The sequence below is a fragment of the Xenia sp. Carnegie-2017 genome, unplaced genomic scaffold (assembly GCF_021976095.1).
Source record: "Xenia sp. Carnegie-2017 unplaced genomic scaffold, XeniaSp_v1 HiC_scaffold_16, whole genome shotgun sequence".
Lineage (NCBI taxonomy): Eukaryota > Metazoa > Cnidaria > Anthozoa > Malacalcyonacea > Xeniidae > Xenia > Xenia sp. Carnegie-2017.
The window spans coordinates 546,040-566,800 of NW_025813469.1; the positions used below are offsets into that span (position 1 = coordinate 546,040).

A 20,761-nucleotide genomic window follows, 5' to 3' on the forward strand; every position below is an offset into this window, starting at 1 on the left:
ATGTCGACAAAGTGAACTTGTGTAATTTGCTATAAAGCATAAATATTTATAGTTGCTCGTAGCCTGCTATTATGTAAACGATAAATTACCAGCTTCCTTGAGTATTTTTCTCAAACAATTCTTTTCACATACGACGAATTAAAAAAAGTCGACGAACAATCACGTGAGAAAAAACTCGTATGCATAAAAATATACTTACATAAAGTGTTGAATTTCAAAATTAAAGTTTTGCGTAATTGTTGTTAGTAGTGTCAAAAGAAAAGACTAAGAATGGGAAATGGCATGGATAAGGTAATAAAGACTCTCTCGAATGTATAAACCACCATATATATTGAATTCAAGCGATTGTCTTATGTTTCTGACCATATTAAGGTCTTACCTGGTTTATACATTGGAAATTATAAAGGTACTAACATTTCAAAGGTATATATTTATACATTTGAATTTGATAGTGTACTATCACTTTTTAGCTAGCTTTGTTATCCTGCATTCTTTGTCATCGTATAACCAAGTACCAAAATGATATTTTAATGTACTTTGTACTTCTTTTCACTAGACTCACAAGACAAAACTCAACTAGAACAAAACAATATCACCCATATAGTGTCTGCCCATGAAAGTGCTAAAGAGACTTTAAAGGTTCACACTATTTTATATAAGCTATAGGTTTTGACTGTAGAAATTCATTATAACAAAGATCTTTTTTAGGGTTATGAATATCATTGTATTTCAGTTGCAGATTTCCCTGGTCAGGATTTGTGAGTGATGGCAGTTCTAATGATCAATGATGTTGTACGATGATTGAAATTTTCACACCATGAGCATTGTTTCTTTTTCAGAACACCATATTTTGAAGCAAGCACATTGTTCATCCATAAAGCAAGGTGCTGATTTCTACATAGTGTGTTCACTTTGGTTTAGAGCATTTTTTCGAATTAAAACATTGCATTTCCTTTTAGATGTGAAGGAGGAAATGTACTAGTACACTGGTAGGATAAACTTTTCATCATAAAAGCTATAAATCCTGTTGATAAATTCCTAATCTTGATTATGTTTTCCATTCAGTTGGGCAGGAATATCACGCTCTACAACACTAACTATAGCTTATATAATGGCAGTCACAAATATGAACTGGACAGAAATACTGAAAGGAATAAAGTGTAAAAGGGCAATTGTTGAACCCAATCCAGGTTTCAAAAGACAGTTAAATGAGTTTGGAAAGTCAAGTGAACTGATTGCAGTAAGTGTTGTATGATTGTAATTTTGATCTTGAAATTTAGACAACCAAGGATGCTCAACTGCACACTACTAATTAATGTATCTGTCTTACACTCAGCTGAAGAGAAAGTTAAAACATGATTTCAAAGTTGGTTCTTTTGATGATGAAAATTACTTACAGCAAGTGATCCAGACTACTGCAGAACAAGAGCCAAATCGATATCAAATGTATGATGAAGCAATCACAGTTGCAGCTAAGTATTGTGACAGTTCTTCAGATAGCTAACAAGACCATGGTGTACATGAAATGATAACTAGGGAAGTTAGTAGTTAAATAAAATTGAACAACACTAATGTATCCAATCGTAGCGACATAAAATTTTAAAGAGAGAAAGTTAAACCATGTTGATAGTTTTTCATTGTTTTGGCTAGTACACCATACTTAAAACTCATAAGACATGTAATGTAATTTTACTTAAATTTCCATATTTTACAATCATGTACTTTCAGCAAGAAAATGTAGAATAAATTAATCATTTGTCCTCAGTGTGAAAGATTTTTCATTTACTTAATAAAGTGTGTATCAATAATGAATTTATGTGTGGTATTATTGGCTAATAGTGCTGGCCTGTGCTAATAGTACATCATTAAGTGTTGGAACATTTCTCACAAAATGCCATGTTTAAAATATCAATTGCTTTCTGTTCATCAATTTTGTCTGTTTTTGAACGATAGATTAAGAATGAAAATTTCACCAATTACAGCACTAGGTAAGAGATTTGTAAGCATTTAGATGAATATACTTCAGCAGAGAATGGTACAACATGAATGTGGGATAGAATACCACAATGGTTGAACTACAATATTGATGCTGCCATCAGGATGTTCTACTTTACAGTTCCAGCCCAACAACCATATTTTTCTCCTGGCCTTCTTCTGTCACCACCAAATGTTGTATATCCTGAGGTTTTTCTTCATTACATTTTCCCACTACATCCTTAACAACCTCATTTAGGACACAACCTGGTTCACTCTTTACTTCTTGATCATCAAATTGTTCATCAAGACCATCAATTTCCTCAACATTTTCAGTTTTCAATCCAGCATCTTCTTCTACCACTTGTTCAGCATCTATATCTTCCTGGAACCTTGTCTCGCTTGTCTCTACGGACGACAACTTTGCTCTAAGCTGCTCTTCAGCCGACTTATCTTCCAAAGGTGACTGACCAATTTGTTCAAGAGATTCATGGCTTGTCGCATGTTTTATGTATCTCTCATCATCGCTATATCGTCGGCCTTCATAGGGAACCTCTTCATCACGGCCTGCGAAGTACCGTACATCACGATCGTTGTCCGATTGAAGACGTTCAATAGCCTCCAAAACTTTTTCACTATCTTTACATTCCGGGCGACAAAAGTAATCTTGTCAAGTAAAATAGAACATATTAGCGATATTTTAATGTCACGATAGTTACAATATTGACTATCGTAAAATGCCGTATTGTAAAACGGCTTTCCTCTTCACAGTAATAATCATTTAACTTATCATTTGCTGGTATGTTACAGTGACGTCAAAATACATCGTTAATTGAAACTAGTGTGTGTTTTATATCGTAGAATTAGACTAAATCCCCTTAATACGTTTAAAAATGTTAACGCAAGGGATGACGACTGGTTTCTTATTTAGAAAAAACTGACAATTTAAAGAATGCAATGAAGATTGTCATTCCTAAATAGAAAATACGCGAAGGCATCTTTCCTACCTGTAACCATAACAGCACGCGTTAAGGTCCGCGATAACGCAAGTTTAACGTTGACGATCTCGTCCGTTTGGTACGAAAGAAGATACGGTAGAAAGTCGATGGCAAATTTCTCAGCTGTGATGAAATCTTCTTCGAGCAGCACCTCGCATAATTGACAGTATCTAAGAAACATTAAACGAATATGTGTCCATGGTTATCTTGCTAAACATGAATTGACTTCTGAAAGTTATGTAAAACAACATCTTTCCTCTGTGGAAAATAACTTACGATAATCTTCTAAACCAATGCTCACTTGATGCATAATGTTCAACAATTTCATCTATAAATTTCTTTCTAAATTCAGAACTATTCTCCGGGTTTAATTTGAGTAATAATATACCGACCTAAAGTGGAGAGAAAGATGTGTAAAGTTTGGGTGGAAAAAACCAACGAGCTTTTGCCTATGTATCTTGCAAGCTATAAGAGCAACAATCCAGTCCCTTGAATAAACTTTGATTGAGAACATCGAATAATAACAATACTTACTAATTTATAAGAGATCAATCTCACTTCAGCTACGCGATCAGCACCAAGTGACAAGGCGATAGGACAAATAAATTCGCTCACTTCAGCTCCTTGATAGACATCAACCAACATGATTAACTGTCTAAATATATGAAGAAATTTAAAGTGAATATTCGAGACGACACCCTCAATAGAGAGGCAGCATGGCAAGTATTTCCATATACATACTCTGCTAATTCGTAGCGAAATCTCCAGTTACGTGCGTTATCAGTGCTAAGAAAATCCGTGTAGTTTTTTAAATAATTAGCTCTTAAGTCGGGAGCAAGAAGCTGCAACGAAAAAAGCCATTAAAATCAAAGCATTTCCTACATGTGGTATCTTTTCAGATAACATTGTTGAGAAAGTGGAGAATAAGGAACATTTCCAATAGATAAAAAAATTGATTTCCAAACAATCTTTGTCTCGAAAAGCAGAATTGCCATAGTGAAAGGCCAGAAAAAGTTCCAAACAATTCTTTTCCGAACTTATGGATTATTTCTTTGACATTTACCATGGCAATTGTGCTTTAGAAGGCAGCATTTAAATTTGCCATCACGACAAATCATCCGTTCACTAATGCCATGTATACAACACTAATATCTCACAACAACTTTAACCTTTACAAATCTTGCAAGATTCTTCAAAACGCCAATCCGCACCTAAAGGAAACACACCACGCACGCATAAAAGCAAATTATTATATCATAAATAAAACTCAAGAAATGAAGAAGAAAACCTCATCCAAATCCTTAAGGAAATTGTCGAAAATGGGAACGAGATCCATCCGAGTGATGTGTGCACCCAAGATTTCTGAAAGTTCGTGAATGGAGAATGCCAAAGTGCGACGAACTTTCCACTAAAAGAAACAATTTAAAACGCATGGTATACCTTATAGAAAACCCACAAATGTGACAACATGCGAACTTCTTATTTAATATCCTTAATTGTCTGGAGTTATGAATAAAATGACTGATGTCAATTTCATAAAAAAATTCTCAAATTTTCCCAGTTCGTTTTAATAATATGTAACAATACAAAGAAATAAAAGGATCGCAACACACAGTAGTCATAAAAAAGTGGCGTATCACACCTGCATATCTGAGGAAAGATGTTCGTATGTGTCTTTTAAACATTTCCAATTTCTTGCACCCAAAGTTAGTGTAACCGCAGGAAAACTGAATGCACAATGCTTAGCAAGATCTGTATCAATGGCTTGAGCTTTAGATGGTTCAGTCATTGATATAAAATGGTCAAGTAATGGTTGAGGAATCACTTTCTGTAAAAACAACCATAATAAAGCAGATGCATTTAATTCATCATAATGTAAACAATAAAATACGACAACAATTATATCATTGCATGAATACAAACCTGTTCATGATAAGGAGATTGTGGTGGACTAGATAATTGACTTCTATCTTCATCAAAACAAATGTTTGATGAGTAAGGTTGTAGGTAGTCATCATTTAATCTCAAACTTGAAACAGCAGGTAATGGCTGCATTTGTTCTGGTGAATCTTCAACATTTTCAATACACACGAGATCCTTTGCATTATCGTCAGTATCCACATCTAATAAACCAAGATTGTTTACCGCAGGAAGATCATCTGATGTCTGATTTGGTTTATCCAAAGAGAAGTCATTATTAACATCAACCTCCATCTTCAAATCATCACTACTCATATCATCGCTCTCTGATTTCAAGTCACCACTTGTCATATCACCATTTCTATCCTCAAATATATTATCATCATCATCATCTTCATCTTCATCACTATCAAAAATTGAAGGTATTGGCGTTCGCCAGTAGTTGAATGAGTTGTAAGTGTCTAGTATTGCATCGGTTGGTTTCATGTCAATACAAGTTTCTGTGTCAACTGGCGAATCAAATGTTTGATTTTCATTAAGATCTCCATCGAGATGTGCTTCGGGAGGTGACATATATCCAGAGTCTGTTGTTTTTACTTCAATACCATTACTTTCTGTCAGTAAACTAAGATCATTTGCATTCCTGTTGGAAAAGAAATCTGTTGATTGAAAACAATGATCAACTATTTTTAAATCAGACATTGTTGTACTACGTTTACAATACACTGGAAACATTTTTAACAGAAATTTTGTTTGAAACAAAAAAAGGAAAATAATATTGTAGTTATTGCATAAAGATACAGGATCACTATAGGTAACAAAAATGTATCCTCACCAGCCGATCAAAATAGAAAGATCTTGTCTTATAAGTGAGTTTAACATACTTTTTCTCATCACCAATCGTTTCTTCTGATGAGCTCTCTCCCTCAGACTTATCTGGAATAACAAACTTGCAAAGTTTTCCATGCTGATCAACATAAAAACCAGAGTTGCGAGGATCTGCAAATGTTGATATAAAAGGACCAAGGCTTTGGTAAGCAGCCATTTGAACCTGAATAAAAAATAACTGTCGAAATCTCTCTCTATATATATGTATATATACAAACATATAAATTTATACAGTATAATGTTTGAAGATTTGTTCCCCAGGTATGTTTATTGTTACAAAATGTTTCTCCATAGTTTTTACAAATAATTTTATATACATATTGTATATTTATACATAAAAATTCAAACACAATACCCAACGTGACTTGTCTCCCAGCAAATTGATAAACAATGGCGCAAGTCTATTTTTTCTGACTTCCCTTGAAGCAACCGTAGATACATTCATAAAGCATTCAGCACATGCCTAAATATCAAAACAAAGCGATCAAATGTGTCATTGTGATATGAAAAGTTGGGTTGATTCTCCAATCTAACTGCCTTCCCTACATTCAATTAACATTTCTCTATTCTATTTTACAACTTAGAAAGCTTTCAAAGACCCCCCAAAAAAAACAAATCAACAACCTTCCTCACACCCCACACTCCATCTTGACATAGTTTTATGAAAACTGGAAGCTAAAAAGGAAAAGAAAGTTACATGACATGATAGTACTAAATATAATATCATTATATTATAATTTAAACATAATCAACATACCAAACGTTTTTCAGTAAGTTCATTTCCAACGACCTCACATATTTCACCAAAATTACCTGCACAAACCTGCAAGTGAAAAAATAAAGGAGTGCAACCTTGGGATAAATGTAAGTTAAACTTCCTCCAGTTTTTCAAGAGAAAAGATTGTTTTGTTTACATATGTATATCACCTAAGGCAGACATACTTTTCGAACATGAAACAGTGGATCAGAACAGAGATTATCAAATTGACCAAGAAAATATCTCTCTGTGATTTCTCTGCCAACCATAGGGGCCATTTTGCTCATTAACTAAAAAATTCAAATATCTTGTTAAAGTATTGGGATACATGAGACGTTTGTGGAGCGTGATGATACCTACAGTACCTAACAGGTGTAGTTTTTGAGTCATATTGGGTTACATGGAATAATGGTTGGATAATGGTTGGATAAGAAGGTACTTATAGCAACAACTTCAGTCTTAGGTCATATTGGGTAACATGGGATAATGGTGGGATAATGGTTGGATAAGAATGTACTTATAGCAACAACTTCAGTCTTAGGTCATATTGGGTAACATGGGATAATGGTGGGATAAGAGGATACTTACAGTAACAGCTTCAGTTCTGAAGTCATCTGTGCTATCTATGCTGCATAACTGGATTAGTACAGGACATATCTGCTGCTCAATTTCAACTAGAAAAACCAAGAATAAGAAAACTATTTATAACTCCAATAAATCAATTACAAACCATTTAATTATGAAGTACCTCGTTCAATAACATCCTGTTCCAAAAGCAACAACAGAGCAGCTTGACTTGTTTTGCGTACCTAAAAAATAAAAATCAAACTTTGACAACTGTGAAGATATGCATAAAGGCAAGGATCTGTAACTTTACAAAACCTGGTTATTAGGATCTGTAAGATATCTCACAACAACAGGTAAAATATATTGTGAAATGGCAAAATGTAAGCCTCTATGTTCCACGCATAAAACTGCAACATGAGGTATTTGTTCCATTACTTCAATACGAACTGCAGCCTCTAAAAAATTTAAGCACATTTATATTAACACTGATTCATCTTTTGAATAGCACTTATCATCACTAATTCAGTCTGCTTCCATGTTGAACAACAAACACTTCAGTAGCACTTAAAATAATTATTATAACAAGGCTGCTTATAATTGCTATAAAATGAAACTTTTCAAAGTGAATTAAAAGATAAACACATGAAATACTGCACATAAAAAACTACATAGCGTATTTTATAGTAAATTTTGTCAACATTTATTGATTTATCTGACAGTTTGAAAGTAAAACAACTCAATCACAGACCTATGTCATCAGAGAGACGAACCATAGCCTGTAAGACAGTATAGCATTCTTCATCGGACTTAACAGATCGCAAACACTCTAGGACGCATCTAGAAGCCATGCGTCTATATAAAAATAACAAAATTAAAGAAAACAGTTAGGAACACCTTCACGATGATAAAAATAACTCCTTTCTTACTACGTGCTTGAGAAATTATTAATTCCGTGCGATCATGTGAAAATTCAACACATTCTTAGACGTTTTTTATATGTATAATAAAGTAGATGACAGAATCGAGGTACACGTCTGAACTAATTCTCATTGACCTGTTGAAAATAATTTCGCTATTCATGTAGCGATCCATTTTTGTCAATGGAGAGATGAGCTCTTCTGGGATTTCTTTGTCCAGCATTGAATTATCGTCAGTTTCGTCCTCCAATCCGTCTATGAAAACGAAGGTTCGTTGTGAGTGATGATATAGCTAGTCGCTGGAAAAGTATATTAAAATGCCATCGGAATAAACGCAAACACATCTTTTTGACTCAAAAAATTTTATTTCAAGAACAGTTACTATGACAAGCTTAAGATGAACTCGTTACTTTTTATCAAGATGAGCTAAAGAATGCGTAAATATTACTTCTTCATAATAATTACATCGCACTCTGACTGGATTATTTCAACCTCGCGGTGTGATTTTAGGCTTACTAATGAAAATCGTATGTTTGATGAAATTAAAACAATGCCGAATGTAGCTTACCGTCTTCTTGCTCTTCCTCAGCGTTGTCGTCGTCGTCGACCAAAAATTTAATATCTAAAGAAAAAAAGAGAGAGCCATGCACCATCTCAATATAGGAATGTTTAATATAATATTGAGCACTCACCCGCCATCTTGGTAGTTTGGTTTTTACGACCGGCAGTGATGTGAACACAGGAACACGTGATTTCCGGTGTACAATAAGACATCACCATAATAGATTGTATATTAATCCTAGCACGGTTTTTACTATGCACATGGCAAACATGTGACTTGGACGAGTTTGAGCTCGCGCCTTCGGGATACTACTCCGGCGCTCTACCTGTTGAGCTACCAAGCCCACAGGGATTGGAGACGAGTCAAATCTCTTTTAAACTGAGTATGGACGAGAGATTCTCGCCACTATAGCAGTTTACTGGATGGCACCATGTTTCGACATTATTCCAAAGCCATCATCAGAGCCACCACCATCCCTTTGGAATAATAGATTGTGTGGTACTCTTTTAAAAACTTTTGGATTCCAAATTGCACAGCTTACATTATTTCATCATTGAATTCAAAAGAGTCAAATGCCAAACGACAACTTTTAAAATGACAAAAAGAACACGTTATTCAGCTCTCGAAAAATATATTCATAAATTGATAATCTAAATTGCACAAAAATAGTTAAAATACACAAAAAACAATTTTATAAATAAGTACACAATTTCCTACATTTTTGTCTAGAAGAAACATAAACAAAACAATGTAAGTAGGTAGTAAAATCTACCCTTTTACCATAACATCACCAAATTTCTGGCAAATTCTATCTATACGTACATAAAACAGTCATTTCCTACATTTGTTTACAATGAGGTATCTCTAGCTGCATCTTCCAACAATTCTTCATCTACGGGACTTTTTATTACGTCATCATCAACGGCTGTCGTATCAGTTTCGGTCGCATTATCTTTACCAGCAGATACATTATCGTTACGGTCCTTCAATTTATCTCCCTCGATTTCACTATCTTCATTTTCACCAGCGCTCTCACACAGCTCATTTTGCAAGTCGGACTTTGAAATATTCGTAACAGACGATTCCAGATCTTTGCCACCTTCAGGCATTGTTTCATTTCCAGTACCGTCAGTTGTATCTTTCCCAGCAACATCTGCTATATTCTTCGACTCTTCAGCGACTTCTTTTCCGGAATCATTGGAGTTTTCTTGTGCATCCTCAGAGAGTTTCTGGTCCAGTTCTTCTAAACAAGATTTTATACTTGTCTCCTCTGACGATTTGTTTTGTGATTCAACAGAAATTTGATCAGACTGGCCATCATCCTCTACCATAGGTTTTTCATCTTCACCTTTATGTGATGTTTCTTCAGGTACATCGGACTGTATTTTCTCCTCTTTTCTTGTTTCTTTCGACTCTTTCTCTTCCTCCGCGTCAATCTTCGGTATTTCAGTTGATTCTTCTTTCTTTTCAACTTCTTTCTTAGAATCAGATATCTTAGATGTTTCTCTGAAAAAGTACATTTCTCATTGAGTCGAGCACTTAAAACAAAGAAGGAAACAAGAGAAATAAAAAAGAGAATTGTTTTAGCTTACTCCACAATCTTCTCTTCGTGTTTTTCTATCTCCAAACTTTCTTGTTTTTTAGCACCGTCTTTTTGCGAATTAGGACGGTTCCTGGAAATACTCGGTGGCCGCCTTGGTAAAGCTGGTTTTTTCGTAACTGATGGCTTTCCTTTTATGGGAGGTTTCATTCGACCTGTCGTATCCGAGCTATCTGAACAATACAAAAAACTTATCTGTCAATACCATATTACGTTTATCTCGTACACTAAATAAATACTGTTTGTTTAATACCTTCTTTAGTCTTTGGTTGAGGTAGTGGTTTTCCATTCACCTTTGCTCCAGCAGACGAATCCGACTTGACCGTAACTAAATGTTTTGGTTTTGTTGAAGGTCGCGCCGGTACATTAGGCCGCTGACCAGCACCGACCGTTGCTCTTCTTTGCCCCTCTTCCGGTGACGTCTGTTTGACGAATATAATAAAAAATACAATAATGTATATGATTAATTTATGAAAGTAAATATAGTAAAAAATTGGCAATTAATCCATGATAATTTTACCTTTCCTTTGCCAATACTATTGGCACGTTTTTCCTTCATTTCAGCTATAAGATCAACTCCTCCCATTGGTAATCCAACTCCATACCTTGGTGGTCCCTTTGGTTGAACATTTGCTTTCTCAACCATATCCTCGGTTGATTTATCTTCTTTTTCATCGAGTTTAGATTCATCGCCGTCATTTTTGTCGTGAGCAGTGGATACTTCAGTTTTTGCTTCGATTTCGGCCTCTTTTTTACCTTCACCATGCTTTTCAGATTCTGATTGTTCGTCCACTTTCGTGTGCTTCTCAGTCCCAGCAGGTTTTGATGGCTTCTGTGGTCTTTGTGGTGGTTTTTTGACTGGTTTCTTCTCGGGAGGAGAACCTACGTATACAAACGGTAAGGTCTAAGACGATTTGCTGCAACGCCATTCGAGCATAAATAAATTGAAAAAGTTTCTCACGACTTGGTTCGGTCAAATCCTCCACACTTTTTCGAATCTCTTTCTTCGACTCTTTACGTGAAGTTTTGGGTTTGTTTTCATCTTTCTTTTTCTTGAATATAGAGCTTTTCAACAACATTTAACAAATATAACAATATGATTACCATATTATTCAACAAATGGAACAGTTTACTTTTTAAAAATTGAAAAATATCATAACATGTTGTGACACACGGTTACCTCAACGAAAATGTAGATTTCTAAAAACAAAATGATTTATGCTTAGACGGTTAAGAGTTAAAGCGTGGATTTTGAGGTATCTATGCGAAAAGAATATAATATGTGTCCTACCTTTTTATCTTGGTCTTTGTTTACATCTTCAATCTCCTCCTGTAAATTTATATAACTCGCAAATCAATATCGCTGTTGGTAAGACAGCCAGGGTTATCACCGGCAAACCAATCATATAATTAATTCATGAAATAAAATTCCCAAGGATAATGCAAAGTTTCAAACAGTTTTTGTCTTTTTACTTTTAATATAAGTCAACCTTAAACAAATACAAACCTTTGTAGTCTCCATCTTCTTCTTTTCTTTCGGTGATTTTAAAGTTGAACTTTTTGGCGGCATGGGTTCAGGTACTGTTTTCTTGCTCGGCAAACTTTTAATGAACAAAGTAAATTATATGTTTAAACTTGTTTGACAAATTAAACTCTTTCTTTCAGTAAAAAATAAGCTAAATGAAGTGATACTGACACAGCTGAGACTGGTCTGATCGCGGGCTCTTTAAAGAACGTGTCTACCCCTTCGTCAACGTTAGCAGATACAATTTCAGGACCTACAACCGAGTTATTTTGAGCAGCAGACGCTCTTGTCGGAGGCCTTCGACCTCTTGCCGGTCGTGCTCGGTTCTTTGTCACGTGAACGAGTTCTTGGGTATTTTCATTGGCAGGAATCAATATATCTATAAAGTATATCAGTAGATTAATATATAAGAAATATAGATTAAGGATTATAGGTTAAGAATTATACATTAAGAATTATAGATTAAGGATTATAGATTAAGGATGAATAGCTATGAATTTTTAATAGGCTATAATAATGAACAATTCAAACCACTAACCAATATCACCAACAGGAAACACGTCATCCTCTTTTTGACTTGCGTCATCAGTATGATCCTTTGCAATGTGGGACAATTCATCCGAGGTCACATGTCTACGATTAATGGTCGGCCGACGTCGAGAATGAACGGAACCAGCCGACATGTCATTGTTATCTTCAGGAACGCGTAAACCTATTCGATTGTTAACTGTACTTAATCTGTTCTTGGCTTTCTGTGCAGCCTAGAAATAAAGAATATTTCAAGTTCCCCCTTCATACATCTATACCTCCAATAATACATACAAAAAATTCTACCTCACTGACATGATCATCTTCGTTCACAGTCAATTTTTCCTTCGATACTTGATCCTGTTGCTCAAGCAACAAATTCTTCGCAAAACAAAAACAATAGGTAAATGTGGTTTAAACATCTAGTAGCCAATTTCTTTTAAGTGATATCTTACCAATTTAACTTGCTGTTCCTCAAGTTGTTGGATAGCGTGATCCATAAGTGTATCTACCATTACTATAGACATACTAAGGCTTTTTTCGCTAAAAAATGATGTGTAAGAGTGCCAGTTTATGGTAAAACAAACAATGTCTTTGATGTGAAAAAGACTTGCAAAACAGGCTCACCTCACTTCATTTAGTATAATCGGTGCAAGTTGCTGCAAAAACACAGAGTCAACAAATGCTTTGTTGATATTTGCCTTTCCTTCGATTGATGATTTTAGGTTTTCTTTAACATCCTAAACAATATTATTTACAATGAAGAAAAATGTCTATGTATGTATGTGTATATAGTCCAGGTTGAACCGAGAAGTTATAGAGAACATTGACAATACAATATGAATCAATGTACTTCCAATTCTATAAAGATGATGATGTCGATATATTTATTCCCCATTTTGATTATATTGTTGCAAGAGTAGCGTAAAGTTTTGTGTAGAAGATATAAAACAAACCAGGAAGGAAGCAAAATTGATAATTCAAGATGAAAGATATCCACATGCTCATGTTTTCCACGCGCATATATAACGTGCATACATATCAACAAAGTCTCCCCCCCCCCCAGTTATCGACGTTTCTAAATCCCTGCAGGAAACAAGCACTATGAACTGTAAAGGTCAAAATATTTCGTCTCACATTACAGAAAACACATTATTCACTAGTTTACAGTGGACAAATGGCAAACGACATGAAATCCTCACCGTCTGTTTGGTTACAAGAGGACAACTCTCCTCGGCACAATTCAATATTTTCTCAACATTTTCTTTCAATTGTTTCTGTATCGCATTATGAATGTCCGACGACAAAGATGCAACTCGTTCCTTTAAGTCACTAGAGCTTCCTGACATGTGAAGTTTCAGGAGCAACTAGGAACAACATTGGATAACAATCTTTAGGATATTTAAAGGAGCAATTGGGAACAACATTGGATAACAATCTTTAGGATACTTAAAGGAGCAATTGGGAACAACGTTGGATAACAATCTTTAGGATACTTAAAGGAGCAATTGGGAACAACGTTGGATAACAATCTTTAGGTTATTTAAAGGAGCAGTTGGGAACAACGTTGGATAACAATCTTTAGGATATTTAAAGGAGCAACTAGGAACAACATTGGATAACAATCTTTAGGATACTTAAACGACCAACTGGGAACAAGGTTGGATAACAATCTTTAGGTTATTTAAAGGAGCAATTGGGAACAACATTGGATAGACATATGTAGATTATTTAAAACAGAGTAAAAAAAACACCACAGCAAAGCAAGGCAAGTCAAAGCACAGAGTATATTATACCTGCTTGAGTTTATCGGCATCATTGATGAGCCTGCGAGCATTACGGGTTTCTAATTTAACTGTTTCATTAGCAGCAGAAGCACCTAACGCTTTCAGTGTATCTTGCAGTTGAACAATCAATTTATCGATCATCTGGTAATAGTATTGATAATATCGATTAATAAAGCAACAACCCTAACACATAAACCAACATATGAAATGCACAATATGACGTCATTCAACCTGTTGCTGGGTTGACGTCATCATCAATCCTTGTTGCAATCTGTAAGCTTGCTCTGTAACAGCGTGACTTGGGGAATAGTTTCGAGAGAGACATTTCTCAATCTGAACAAAGAGATATTGAAAATAACTATCGCTGGATATACGTAATACTATAAGTTTTACAACAATTGTGAAATTACAAGGTCTTACTTGTTTTAGAGCTTTTTCCGTGGCTGGTTTGAGACAAAGTGATACATCATTCACCGGTGTTGGCATGAATTGTAACGTGAGGTTACTGCAGTAGAGAAAAATATAATAAAATGTTAGATAAAATACTAAAAGGGAAAGTTTGTACGCTATTTATAAGAAAATGTTTAACAAAATACTAAAAGGGAAAGTCTGTACGCTATTTATAATAAAATGTTTAACAAAATACTAAAAGGGAAAGTCTGTACGCTATTTATAATAAAATGTTTAACAAAATACTAAAAGGGAAAGTCTGTACGCTATTTATAATAAAATGTTTAACAAAATACTAAAAGGAAAGTCTGTACGCTATTTATAATAAAATGTTTAACAAAATACTAAAAGGAAAGTCTGTACGCTATTTATAATAAAATGTTTAACAAAATACTAAAAGGGAAAGTCTGTACGCTATTTATAATAAAATGTTTAACAAAATACTAAAAGGGAAAGTCTGTACGCTATTTACGTAAAATAAATGTTTGATAAAATACTAAAAGGGAAAGTCTGTAGGCTATTTACGTAAAATAAATGTTTGATAAAATACTAAAAGGGAAAGTCTGTACGCTATTTACGTAAAATAAATGTTTGATAAAATACTAAAAGGGAAAGTCTGTACGCTATTTACGTAAAATAAATGTTTGATAAAATACTAAAAGGGAAAGTCTGTACGCTATTTACGTAAAATAAATGTTTGATAAAATACTAAAAGGGAAAGTCTGTACGCTATTTACGTAAAATAAATGTTTGATAAAATACTACAAAGGGAAAAATCTGTAGGCTATTTACGTAAAATAAATGTCTGATAAAATATTACAAAGGAAAACGTCTGTAGGCTATTTACTTCTCTAATGCCATAGCGATGTCACGAAAACCATTTTGTGTGATGCCATTTCGATCCAGGTGAATAGTTCTACATTCACGGTGATATAAATTAATAAATGACAGTAATAATATAACATGCAATTTAAATTCATGACCACAAGCATAAAAACAGTGACTCGTAAAGCTGGCCAGAAATGTTACAGGGCAACATCGTTGAAATCGTATAATATGTAGCTTTACCTTAATTTGCTGTTAATTTGTAAAGCCTTTGCCAGAACTCTGGCGCCTTCATCACCCATCATATTGCCACTAACATAAAGTAATATATATTCAAAACGATTTGTAAAAATCATACAAACTAAACTTTCTACAAAACTTACGTAATGTCAAGTTCAATCAAATATTCATTAGTTCCCAGGCTATTAAATAGGTACGCAATATCATGCTTCAACTTAGACTCGCTCAGGCTTAGAAACTCGATGGCCTACAAACATTCATGTTGAAAGAACATTGGAATAAACACGAGCAAGAAATAAAAGTAATCTTCGGTGATGTATAAGCAACTCACAGAATTTTCTACAAGATATGTCAAAGCTTCCATGACTTGACTCCTGTGAAACCAAGACCGAAAAAATACGTAAATTTCACTTATTGTAGAGCACGTCAAACCATCAGAACCGTCAAAAATTGCTTTGGGGGATAGTAAGAGACGGTTGTGGATATTACACGTACATTTACGTACACACACCTCGATTTATGGCAATTCATTCCTAGATAAAGCCTTTTCAAACGCTTGTTTTCACTTAAACTCTCACAAAGTGGTAAGAGATCTGCATCAAAACCTACGACACATTAACGCCATTGAATAAAGAAGACAAGAGTACACATTGCAAATCGTGAAGAGAAAACAAATCATACCATTATCAGTGAGATCCAAGGAATACAAATTTTTAATTTCCCTTAATGGACCTTTCATTTCTCGTAAACCCGCTGTCTTCAACTGTAACAAAAACAAGATTAAATTAACGTAAAAAATTCCTGGTTTCAGGAGTTTCAGTGAACTTGTAGAAAAAAAAAAGATTGTAACCAAATGTTGATAGATTGAAAATTTTGCAATGCAAAGTTTTCAGCTATTACTAAATTCTTTACAAAATTAATTTCATTCGTTATTTTTGCAGTGAACGAGAACAAAAATAAAGTCATAACAGCAAGACACCACGATTTCATAGCTTTGTACCTCGTTTTTACTAATATCAACTGTAACGTCTGTGACAACGCTATTTTCCATCAAGCCGAGAAACATCGCCCTAAAGGTTGAAGAAATAGCTTCGTTTATTTCATTCTACAGTAACGGTAATACTTCAAAATATTGACGAACTTCACGGCCTCAGCAGGTAAACTGCATTTAGATAACTTGACTTCTTTCAACGCAGCTGTTGCACTAAAAAACTTCATTGTAGAAACAAAGAGTAAAAATGATTTATGACGAATTCAAATAGTTTGCGTCAAACGAAAGAAATATAACTACTTGCTGAAAACTGGAAGATAAGTTGCCATCTTTGCTCCGTCGATTAGTAAAATGATTTCCAGAAAAGTTAAGATGAGTCAGATTTTGACAGCAACCTCTAATGAGAGCGCCGAAGATCTAAAACAGACACGTAAAGTGTATTTCCGGTCATGGATATATTATGTGGTAATGTGATAATTAAGTACAGACTTTCTTACACTTTCAATATAACATTCCGTTGAACTCAGATCAAGATGCGTTAGATCGTTGCACTGAGCAAGAAACTCGCATAAAACCTGCAAGAATATTCATTAAAAAAATACGACGTGAAAGTCTTCGCTTTTCTTGCAACAAAATGACAAATATACTAAAAAAAATCCTTTACCGTAACACCTTCCGCCTTGATTTGATTATTTGATAGATTAAGGCTACACAGACGAGAATTGGATTAAATATTTTATGCAAATACATTTCTGAGAAAATATTACATGTAAAAGCCAACCTTGTTAACGAAGTCGACATGAATTTATTGCTTTTAAGCATTTGTCCAACTGATATTATACCTGGATGAAGTTAAAAGGTGATAAAAAATGCAAAAGAACACAGAAGAACACAAAACATTCCCTACCTTTGTTTGTGAGGCCAGTATCATGGAGATTCAGACTGTCTAACCCGTGGGACAACTTTGAAATACCACCAACCAAGTGTGTGATGCCTATTTATAAAATAAACACAATGAAACACGTGTGCTGCTCTATAGCTGTGTTTGCATTAGCCTGTGTAAACCAATCTCAGCTCAACCAATCAAATCAATCAATCAATCAAGGTTGCACTGATCAGCTCTCAAGTTTTCCCAAAGGTCTGCTCGGTTTGCATAAGCCTGTGCAAACACAGTAAACATTTTTATTTTTTAATTGTAAATTATCGTTATCTTTTATAATGACATTTACGATAAGAATAAACAGACTTTGCATTTATACCTCGATCTTCTACTGAAGGATTGGAAGAAAGATCAATTCTTTCAAGAGCAGATTTTGGATTGGATGTTAAAGCAGTTGTAAGTTTTTGACAAAATTCACTAAATCAGAGTTGAAAAAATAATTCCTTTCAACAACATTAAGTAAAATCAGTGAAGAAATTATAAATCAATGCTGTCACTTTTGTAACACATGCATACCGTCCGAGACCAATGCTATCCAATCTCAGTTCCACAAGTGTTGTTGAGCGCTTAACCACCTTCGCTATAGCCTCCAATATTTCTGTTGACTTAAATAGAGGCATTCTTTATTAGACTGGTTTGTAAAATTGTTGAACAAATACAATGAGTGAATACACACCAGTTTGCATGAGACACAAACAAATTTTGTAAACCATGCATTGTATTCCAAAGTAGCAATGATTGGTATCAAATCTCTAAAGAGAAATACAAAATTATAACAAAAAATATCCAGTTCATGCATAATTATCTAGAAACAAAAAGGCAGTTACCTCTGCTCCCAATGATCAAAATCTTGAACATTAAATTCTTTTGTGTCATTGGATAGATAAATCGTGTCAACATCCTTGAAGCACAAAACATGTTTATCACCAAAAAGGAAAATTAGAATCATAAAAATAGGTACACAACGTGTACACAGCCCTGTCACCAAACACTGTAGGAAAACTTACCCAAGCAACCTCTTCAATAAAAGGCACGGCCAAGTGATCACAAATACATGCATATGAACGTGAAAAACCACCTAAAATTAAATGGGATGGTTTGTTTTGTGACATGGGAAAAAGCAAGACAGCAAAGAAGAGAAATCCTTCTGTTTACCACAGGGTCCTGTTTCTGCTAAGCTTTCTGAACTTGTTATTTTCTCAACCATATTATTGACACTTTCTAGTTTATCACTTGGCTCAATTTCTTTCTTGATTGTATCCCTTAAGAAACAGGAGAACATGCTTCATAAGTCATGCTTGTCTGAACAGTTACTAACAACAAAATATACATTTAAAGAAAGACAGTAATACCCGAGGTTTGCTCCGGGAAAATTTAACTTCAAGTTGGCAACTATGTGACCAATGGTGATATGTGTAGATTGTGGTTTAACAAGGCAAAACTTGATTGATTTTTCTCCATATTTGATCACAATCTTCCATAAAAGAGAAGTTGTAAATTACATATTGCATTATCAACATAAGCATATATGAATTTATAAAATCAGTATTATTGAAAGGTTTGACTTGCCTGGTCAGGTTTTTTGCTTTCAATTCCATTAATATCAAGAATATGCACACTGTGATCGACCTTAAATAAAAAAAGGATTGATAAAAATATTGATCAACTTGAAAATAAATACCTCTCGATCAATATTAATGGTGATGTATCACTTCAATAAATACTTAATGACATTTAATCAACTGACCACATAAACCTCACTGCATATGCAAACTGTACCTTGTATGGAGATTTATTCGCATGTAGAATATAAAATCTAAAACTTGACAGAACCTGCAGAAAATTTAAATGTAAGTATCTACATAATACTTGAATTCTATAATATACAAAACACTTAGACTGTTTTTTATGACATTCTTCATTCAGCAAATACAAAGTGCAAATTATCAAAGCTTCAAGAATAAATATTAGTTTAATTTGCAAGTCAGTTATCGCTAGGTTAATTGCGCACAAATATTCACAATTTGATTGAGTCAATCAATCGAAGCGTCAATAATTTATGTATAAAATATTTTTGCAAAAAATTGTTGTATATGAGATTTACGTAGCGATGTTTTGACTATTATAAGCTTGCCAACATATTTATACAAAATATTTATTTTAGTAATGATTGTAAGGTGTTACAGTTTAATCGGATGAGTGTTTTCGTACATTCCGTAACATACTAAAATGGTGAATGTAAATATAGTCCGTTGCCATTGCTGTGTTGCATATTTTGTTTAATGAAATAGTTCAATGATGACTTAAGAGTGTATATATTTACACGACTCTAACATTATAATGGAGTATGAACTAAAACGGCGATTTGTATTCTCAAGCAAATGGACAAACGAGAATATGTATGACATTTACTTACCAGGAGTCTCAAATCGATTTTGTCAGATCTCAACTCGAGTTTAATTTCTTGTACCAATTGTATTTCGTTTGTTTTCCCGATTGCAGACTGGATTAAACCTTCAACAACAAAAATCCGATAGATTATTTTGCTCGAGATGTACGTCTATTGTGAATGTCAACAATTTGATAATTGTAGAAACTTGCGACAAAAGAGCAATGGCAAAACACATCTTTCATTGGGGTCCTGCAAACCTTTATCAATTTTCGGCGTCTCTTTCTTTGTGCAAGCCATTATTATCTTAATTAAAGAGTAGAAAGAAAACAGAAAAACGAGCGTTACAACAATTTCATAATGGCAGTACCTTTTGCTTGTGATAACACTTCAACTTCCGCCGTCAAACGGGCTTTCTTTAACTCTCTCGCAGGAAGTGTAGATATTTGGAGGCCATATATGGAACGAACACAGCATGCTGTTAAGAAAATATGGAGATAAGATACTTTGAGATGCACACTCAAAGAACGTATGAGTATTTGTGAGATATTGAAAATGCTTACATCGCTTTGCTTATGATCAATTCTTGTTATGGTGTAGTTAAAATTCCTCAAGAGCAAGACTAAAGTACTGGCCTTTTCAACATTTCTATAAACAGGAGGAATGCATTGTTTGATAATGAAAACACCATGTTCTTATTTCTAACTGTATTTAACTGTGCATCCCTTCTCAGTTGAGTCAATTGTCACTTAAGACTTATGCAATAGTATTTCTTGCATAAAACAGACATTTGCTTCATCAATCAGCCCAGAATGATTAATTAATGTTGGTTAAACATAATTCCGGTACTTCGCGAATAATTAAACAATCGGAAAGCGTCGTGAATGATAAAGTCACAATCAT

The 20,761-nt window shown here is 34.2% G+C and overlaps 3 protein-coding genes across 11 annotated transcripts; 1 reads left to right on the top strand and 2 right to left on the bottom strand.

Annotated features, from left to right (window-relative positions):
- Positions 1–2: 2 nt before the first annotated feature.
- Positions 3–1,812, top strand: LOC124436408 (dual specificity protein phosphatase 22-B-like). 8 transcript variants are annotated; one of them, XM_046986321.1, is made up of 9 exons: positions 3–181; positions 247–291; positions 373–406; positions 557–639; positions 709–758; positions 840–884; positions 960–989; positions 1,066–1,240; positions 1,337–1,812. In XM_046986321.1, the coding sequence occupies exons 2-9, from the start codon at positions 271–273 to the stop codon at positions 1,502–1,504; spliced, it is 606 nt and encodes a 201-aa protein (XP_046842277.1). In that variant the 5' UTR covers positions 3–181; positions 247–270; the 3' UTR covers positions 1,505–1,812. The 8 variants fall into 8 exon arrangements, with proteins under 8 accessions (XP_046842277.1, XP_046842283.1, XP_046842280.1 ...); XM_046986324.1 differs by having other exon boundaries at positions 62–163; XM_046986326.1 differs by having other exon boundaries at positions 100–163; positions 250–291.
- LOC124436405 (serine/threonine-protein phosphatase 4 regulatory subunit 1-like) lies at positions 1,661–8,901 on the bottom strand. Of its 2 annotated transcripts, none has more exons than XM_046986318.1 (21): positions 8,714–8,818; positions 8,590–8,643; positions 8,159–8,276; positions 7,853–7,956; positions 7,420–7,559; positions 7,286–7,346; positions 7,126–7,211; positions 6,723–6,827; positions 6,538–6,603; positions 6,405–6,455; positions 6,136–6,243; positions 5,777–5,943; positions 4,896–5,535; positions 4,615–4,800; positions 4,261–4,380; positions 4,142–4,183; positions 3,714–3,814; positions 3,507–3,627; positions 3,249–3,364; positions 2,982–3,142; positions 1,661–2,640 (listed from the first exon to the last, which is right to left on the bottom strand). In XM_046986318.1, the coding sequence occupies exons 1-21, from the start codon at positions 8,799–8,801 to the stop codon at positions 2,111–2,113; spliced, it is 3,165 nt and encodes a 1,054-aa protein (XP_046842274.1). In that variant the 5' UTR covers positions 8,802–8,818; the 3' UTR covers positions 1,661–2,110. The 2 variants fall into 2 exon arrangements, with proteins under 2 accessions (XP_046842274.1, XP_046842275.1); XM_046986319.1 differs by having other exon boundaries at positions 2,370–2,640; positions 3,274–3,364; positions 8,714–8,901.
- A 296-nt stretch (positions 8,902–9,197) lies between these two features.
- On the bottom strand, positions 9,198–20,321 carry LOC124436865 (F-actin-uncapping protein LRRC16A-like). The gene is made up of 42 exons (XM_046986841.1): positions 20,229–20,321; positions 20,119–20,164; positions 19,886–19,983; positions 19,249–19,302; positions 19,039–19,098; positions 18,822–18,943; positions 18,625–18,731; positions 18,477–18,547; positions 18,297–18,370; positions 18,146–18,221; positions 17,986–18,074; positions 17,789–17,886; positions 17,437–17,523; positions 17,311–17,371; positions 17,194–17,236; positions 17,027–17,104; positions 16,830–16,946; positions 16,680–16,750; positions 16,539–16,608; positions 16,220–16,301; positions 16,050–16,143; positions 15,870–15,912; positions 15,682–15,785; positions 15,542–15,610; positions 15,321–15,389; positions 14,444–14,528; positions 14,255–14,356; positions 14,033–14,164; positions 13,439–13,603; positions 12,864–12,976; positions 12,692–12,779; positions 12,543–12,617; positions 12,247–12,469; positions 11,880–12,087; positions 11,691–11,784; positions 11,475–11,513; positions 11,364–11,383; positions 11,145–11,248; positions 10,704–11,065; positions 10,437–10,605; positions 10,176–10,356; positions 9,198–10,089 (listed from the first exon to the last, which is right to left on the bottom strand). Exons 2-42 carry the CDS (start codon positions 20,156–20,158, stop codon positions 9,432–9,434), a joined length of 4,695 nt encoding a protein of 1,564 aa, XP_046842797.1. The 5' UTR covers positions 20,159–20,164; positions 20,229–20,321; the 3' UTR covers positions 9,198–9,431.
- Positions 20,322–20,761: the final 440 nt, after the last annotated feature.